Source organism: Babylonia areolata, chromosome 17 (genome assembly GCF_041734735.1).
Source record: "Babylonia areolata isolate BAREFJ2019XMU chromosome 17, ASM4173473v1, whole genome shotgun sequence".
NCBI lineage: Eukaryota > Metazoa > Mollusca > Gastropoda > Neogastropoda > Buccinidae > Babylonia > Babylonia areolata.
In genome coordinates, this window is record NC_134892.1 from 9939454 (window position 1) to 9946953 (window position 7500).

General features: G+C 41.6%; 1 protein-coding gene across 1 annotated transcript in view; it reads right to left on the reverse strand.

Annotated features, from left to right (window-relative positions):
* The window catches only part of LOC143291642 (uncharacterized), a 363649-nt gene that overhangs the window by 166140 nt on the left and 190009 nt on the right, over positions 1–7500 (reverse strand). The window contains 1 exon segment of the mRNA XM_076601620.1: positions 6060–6246. Coding sequence (XP_076457735.1) covers positions 6060–6246 — 187 coding nt within the window.

Here is a 7500-nt window from a genome sequence, read left to right on the forward strand (position 1 = left end):
GGGGGTGAGACAGACAGGAGAGACGAAGAGAGAGACGGGGGAGAGAGGGAGAGAGAGGGAGAGAGGGAAAGGGAGAGAGAGAGAGGGAGAGAGAGAGACAGATAGACGTAGACAGACTGCGGGCAGGGGTTGGAAAAGACAGAGAGGAGAGAGAGAAACAGAAAGACAGACACACAAAGAAGAAAACGATGAAGCAAAGGAAGAAATGTGAGAAATCCCCACACACAAAAACAAAAACTACAAGAAAAGGGGAAACAACAACAACAACAACGTGTAACACCAGACAGAAGAAAAAATGGACACGGAAGAGCGGAGAACAAAAACATTACTCAAAATAACCTGCACACACACACACACACACACACACACCACGCCCACCCCCACAACACACTCCCTCCCCCCAAACAAACAAAAAAAACCCAAAAAAAACCGAAGATAGAGAACCTTACAGCACAGAAAACCATCGATTAGCAGCCAACCCTCCACCCCTTCCTCTCAGCAAAAGCACACACACAATAAACAATTATCGATCTTTTCACACCACAAGGTTAACATCCATCGATGACTCGATGACTACCAAGGCACGCACACACTCAGACACGCTGCGGCAGCGACAGCTGAACAGAGAGAGAGGGGAAGGGGAAGGGGTAGGGGAGGGGAGGCGGGGGGTGGGGGGGGGCAGATAGAAAGACAGAGACAGCGAGAGAGAGAAGAGGCTGGGGAGAACGGGATAAATGAGAAGAGAGAGAGAGAGAGAGAGAGGAAGAGAGAGAGAGAGAGAGAGGGAGACAGACAGACAGACAAACAGAGACAGACAGAAAAGGGGCTGGGAGAACAGAATAAATGAGAAAAGAGAGAGAGAGAGGGGGGGGGGGGCAGAGAAAGAGAGGAAGAGAGAGAGAGAGAGGGAGAGAGACAGACAGACAGACAGACAGAGACAGACAGAAAATGGGCTAGGAGAACGGAATAAATGAGAACACAGAGAGGGAGAGAGAGGGGGGGGACAGAGAGAGAGAGAGAGGAAGAGGAGAGAGAGGGAGAGACAGACAGACAGAGACAAACAGAGACAGACAGAAAAGGGGCTGGGAGAACGGAATAAATGAGAAGAGAGAGAGGGGGAGAGAGAGGGGGGGCAGAGAGAGAGAGAGGAAGAGAGAGAGAGGGAGAGACAGACAGACAAACAGAGACAGACAGAGACAGACAGAAAAGGGGCTGGGAGAACGGAATAAATGAGAAGAGAGAGAGAGGGAGAGAGGGGGGACAAAGAGAGAGCGAGGAAGAGAGAGAGAGGGAGAGACAGACAGACAAACAGAGACAGACAGAAAAGGGGCTGGGAGAACGGAATAAATGAGAAGAGAGAGAGAGAGGGAGAGAGGGGGGACACAGAGAGAGAGGAAGAGAGAGAGAGGGAAGGACAGACAGACAGACAGAGACAGACGGAAAAGGGGCTGGGAGAACGGAATAAATGAGAAGAGAGAGAGAGAGGGGGAGAGAGTGGGAGGGACAGACAGAGAGAGAGAGAGAGAGAGAGAGAGAGGAGGAGAGAGAGAAAGAGACAGACAGACAGAGAGGAAAAGATAAGGATGGTGGGTAAAAGTTGTGGGGGCGTGGAGGCGGTGGGGAGGGGGGGGAGGCAATGGCTGATGATAAACTTGCGACATCCCCAGTTGCATGCCACAGCAAGCGATGAAGACTGAGAGCTAAGATGAAACTTTTTTTTATTTTATCATTATTAATCTGTCGATTGATTCATTTATATTGTTTTTGGAGGGAGTACGTGGGAGGGGGGAGGTTATATTTTTTCTCCAATGACTCTACATCAATCTGTCTACATTAAGGTGAGTAGTGTGTGTGTGTGTGTGTGTGTGTGTGTGTGTGTGTGTGTGTGTGTGTGTGTGTGTGTGTGTTACTGCTTCTTTTTTTTCTTCTTTTTTTTTTTTGCTTGTGTGTGTGTGTGTGTGTGTGTGTGTGTGTGTGTGTGTGTGTGTGTGTGTTGGGATTTTTTTGCATGTGTGTGTTTATTTGTTGTTGTTTTTTTTGCAATGTGTTATTGGAGAAAAGAACTGTATCATCATCCTCTGTGTCAAAGTTAATTATTCATGGAGAAGACTGAAGCTGTGTGCCATGATAAAATAATGCTGAATAACTTGATGCTGGAAGGTAAACGAAATGATTCACATACTCAGGGACTTTAAACAAGGGAAAGTGAAGCACGAGACAACTAGAAAGACAGAAATGAGAAGATGGGAAGGAACGAATGAAAAAAAAAGATGGAGAAAAAAAAAACCCACGAAAGATGGAAAGAAAGAATTGACGGGCGCAATAGCCGAGTGGTTAAAGCGTTGGACTTTCAATCTGAGGGTCCCGGGTTCGAATCACGGTGACGGCGCCTGGTGGGTAAAGGGTGGAGATTTTTACGATCTCCCAGATCAACACATGTGCAGACCTGCTAGTGCCTGAACCCCCTTCGTGTGTATATGCAAGCAGAAGATCAAATGCGCACGTTAAAGATCCTGTAATCCATATCAGTGTTCGGTGGGTTATGGAAACAAGAACATACCCAGCATGCACACCCCCGAAAGCGGAGTATGGCTGCCAACATGGCGGGGTAAAAACGGTCATACACGTAAAAGCCCACTCGTGTGCATACGAACGAAGAAGAAGAAGGAAAGAAAGAAGGGAGAAAGAAATGATATAACTGCATAACAAAATAACTGAGTAAACAAGGCACATATATTCTTTAAAGAAACCATTACACGAAACAACAAACAAATAAATAACCAAGGCAGGCAGAAAAATTGAGGACACACTGATGGCAACTAACTCAAACTTAAATAACAAAACAAAAAAAAAACAAAAAACGGAACCATGTTCACCGATGCATGTCCAACCATAAAAAATCGTTCAGGCCACCCACACACACACTCACACAAAGCTAATAACGATACAATACAAGTGAACACTTCCCGCTGAACATTCCAAAAGGTGAACGGCCCCATTACCCATTAGGACCACTGTGGCACTTAATTCATATTTCACTGTGTCCATGCCTCGGCAAAGGATGGTGCAGGGCCCATAACCCTCTCCTTAACCTTCCCCCAGCCACAATCAGGTACCCCACCCATTGACACCTGAATGGAGAGAGGGAATTCAAAAGAGCTTTTCCAAACGACACAATGCGTACTGTGCTGAGACAGGGTTCTCGAACTCTGATCAGCAGACCTCAGCAGTCCCTGACGGATTCTGCCATGGCATGCGCTGTAATTTCCATCAATCTCCATCGACAACAACAAGCGCAAACACCTCCCACCCACCCACACACATTCCCCAAACCGCTTCATCTCCACTAAACAATGCCACAAAAGATTTTTTTTTTTTTAAAGAAAAAAAAGCCGCATTAGCTTTTCTTTAAAAATGCAAATCTAACATTCATATTATTGCTGTGATATGAAAGGAGAAGGGACTGCGTGTGTTGGGGGTGGGGGTTGTAGTGGATAAAATCAAATGTTGTAGGTGTGTTTGGGGGGGCGGGGTGGGGGACAGAGGCGTCTGAAGAGGGGAGTGGTGCTGCTAAGTTGTCTTTCTTCATAAACAAACAACCATCAAAATAATAACAATTATAATGAATAAAAAATAAATAATACAAAAGACAGAAGATAAATACACTCTGACGCAGAATAAAGTATAGTCTTCATTGAGAACAAACGAAAATTCACAATACTATGGTATAGTTGTAAAGGAAATAATGTATGTGCCTTTCATGAAGTCTTTTTTTCTATCTTTTTTTTTTTCACAAAATAGAGGAAGAGGGAGAAATGAGGAACAAGAACAGGAAAAACATAATAACCAATGACAAATAATGACAATGCTGATGAAAAACTCAAACACATAATGACAATGACAAATGCACCCTACAATAGGTGGCGATGATGATGATGATGATGATGATGATGACGATGAAGATGCTGATGAAAACAACAACGAAACACCCCAATGAACACATGGTAAACATAACTCACCTTCCTTTCCTGCCCTGATCACACTGGGTCTTTAAGGCTAATGCCCTTGCTCGGATTAATCACCAACACATACCAAACCATTTACATGCACACACACACAAACAGTCACACAATTCTAATGACCCATGCTAAAAGACTGTCCCCCACCCCATCCCCCCCTCCCTCTCTCTCTCTCTCTCTCTCAGCAGGAGCATGAACATGCCAACAGAGAGGAAGAAAAAAAAATCAAGTGTGACAAGAAACCATCCAGAGAGATACCAATCCTTTTTTTTTTTTTTTTTTTTTTAAGGAACAATTTGGAATTACTTTTGAACCTTTTTTTTGTGTGGGACAATGTGAACAATTTGGAACTGTTAAAAACAACAACAACAATAATTTGAAATTTCTTTTGGAAAAATTTAGAATTGGGGTGGTGGTGGTGGTTGGGAACAATTTGGAATTTGTATAACATGGTCTCTGAGAGAAGTCAAGTGCTATATAAATATCATAAAAATGAAAAAAGCAGTTGTGACTGGTCAAAACAAAAGTATCATGACAGTATCGGGATGGTTGGCATCAATGGAAGATCAACCCCACACATGATTATACAGCCAGACACCCGGAAAAATCCAACACCACAGCCAATCACACATCAAGACAGTCTTGACGAAAACAACAACATACACAAACAAAAACCTGACAAAAAACATCAACCATCAACAGGACACCACCAACAATAGCCCACAGGACTCATACAGGTTTTCAACCACAGAATTTAAAAAACAAAACTTTAAAACTCCCGTTAATTAACCCATTCTACCCATGGAGGCTACAGCCTCAGCAGGCTTCCATGTCATAATATTGATAAGAAAAAATCCGCAGAAAATGCACTGTTTATCCTAAATTACTTGTGGGTACAACCAGAAATCATACTGTATAAGTAAGTACTCTTTCTTTATGGTTTACGCACATGTAGGAACGTGAAAACGGTTTTAATGAGACACAAACCGATGCCACAGCAATGTTCAGTCAGAGGAGCTGAATGAGTTAATGCTGAAAATGGAGAGAGAAAAAACAAGAAAAAAAAACAACCATCACAACAGGAACCCATTTGAAGAAAAATAAGTATTTTGAAAACAGCTTTATGCTACTTTGAATGAACTGACATCTACTACATGGTAAACCATGGTTTAAGTTGTAAAGATCCTATCTGGGTGGCCTCTTTTTCTCTTTCTTTTTGACTCACTTGTGTAAACATGAGTCTATGTTTTAACCCGGTGTTCGGCTGTCTGTGTGTGTGTGTGTGTGTGTGTGTGTGTGTGTGTGCGTGTGTGTCTGTGTGTCCATGGTAAACTTTAACATTGAAATTTTCTCTGCAAATACTTTGTCAGTTGACAACAAATTTGGCATAAAAATAGGAAAAATTCAGTTCTTTCCAGTCATCTTGTTTAAAACAATATTGCACCTCTGGGATGGGCATAAAAAAATAAAAAAGAAGCCTAATTATATGCATAACTGCATTTACTGTTATATTTATATTTTCTGTATTCTCTAAACTTGGCACTTTGACCTCTTATTCTGACACAACAACAAGAGGAGTCATTATTATCATTTTTTGTTCAAACAGGAACTTCTTTTGCTAAGCATGGAATTTTTATTTATTTTGCAAACGTTTTGGTGCAGGTAGTAAAAAAGGGAAATTACTCTGTAATTAATGCTAGGAGACTTAATTTATCACAAGTGAGTCTTGCAGGCCTTGCCTCTCTTGTTTTTTGTTTTTTTTAACTGTTTTTCTTCTTCCTTCCATTTCAAATCTGAATTCATGTGAAACGTCAATGCAATAATCACTGACAGAAATAATGTCATGCCAATCTGTTATAATGCCTCAGGTGGAGGGAGGTGGGGATGGGGGGGGAGAGGGGTCAATTCAAAGATACTTTCAAGATTTTTTAAAACCTGTATGAACCTTAAACAGGGCACACACACACACACACACACACACACAAAAAAAACCCACAAAAAAACACAATGTACACACACACACACACACACACAACTCACCTCGTCTCCTTTTCCGACGTGGTGTCGCAGCTCGACGCAATGCTGGAGTCCTCCGACTCGAGCGAGTTGAAGCTCTTGCAGTTGGCCTCCCGCAGTCGCCTCTCTTCCCACAATGCCCTGCCCTCGTCCGCTGCCCGACGCCGGAGTTCTTCGATGCGCCGTCGCTCCTGGTCCATGATGAAGCCACCTGGGAGAACGAGGGTGGGGAAGGAACGTTCCGTTTTAATGATGATCATGGTTGATAATGATGATGTTGATGGTAATGTTGATGATATAATGATGATAATCATCAAAACGACAACATCAAAGAGGAGCAGCAGAAGAGGAAGAAAAAGAAGAAGAAGAAAAAGAAAACAAAAACAAACAATAATAACATCAACAGTACCGTTGATGATAACAACAGTGGTAATAACAATAATAATAATAATCATAACAACAAAAACCGCAACCACAATAATAACAACAATGCTGACAAAAACAATTTTTCAGTGCTCATTCTCAGGGTGAGCTCAAAGCACTTTATATCAATATATACTGTGACTGATAAAGAAAAAAAAAAGAAGTAAACTAAAACCATAAAAACCAATTCCATCCATTGACAGATTTACATCTGTCAGTATGATTTTGTGTTGCAGTTCTTTTTAATGCTGACAATGACTGACCAGTATGAGTCATGCATATTCTTCTTTTTTTTTTGGTGGTTTTAAATCAATACTAAACAAACAAACAAATAAATAAACAACACTTAAATAAGCAAACAAATAATGACATTGCATGACAGAGAGAGAGGGACAGGGAAGGAGAGACAGAAAGACAGACAGAGGAAGACAAACAGAGACAGATGCAGACAGCACAAAGAGAGGAACATTCACAATCAAAACATACTAATAAAACAAAGCCCACCCACCCCACCCCACCCCACTAGAAAATCACAAAAAAGCATCCTTTTCCCCTTGCAGCCACGCTGAAGCACTGGATTAAAAAGAGCTGTACAGCTTTACACAAGCTTACAAGAAAGACATAAAGCAGTGTTTTCAGTTTTGCAGTGGTTAGGATAAAGCCCCCAAATCCTGTTACAAACTCGTACTACAGCCAGAGATACAGGAAAAATATTTCATGTGTTGTGATAGTGGTATGTTATCTTTATTTCATTTATCTCCTAAAAAAAAACCCACTGAAAAGAGCACAGTAAAACAATATACATATATATATGTAGTGTGTGTGTGTGTGTGTGTGTGTGTGTGTGTGTGTGTGTGTGTGTGTGTGTAGTTGTTGCTGTTGTAGTTGTTTTAAGGATACAGGAATCTTTTTTTCTTTTCCTAAATCATCATTTGTTTCTTTATTGCCATTACTTTTTGTGTTCAGCAGAAGAATATAGAAGCTGTATAAACACAAAATGATATGTAGCTTTTGGTGTAAGTATAAAGAAGACATTAGTCAC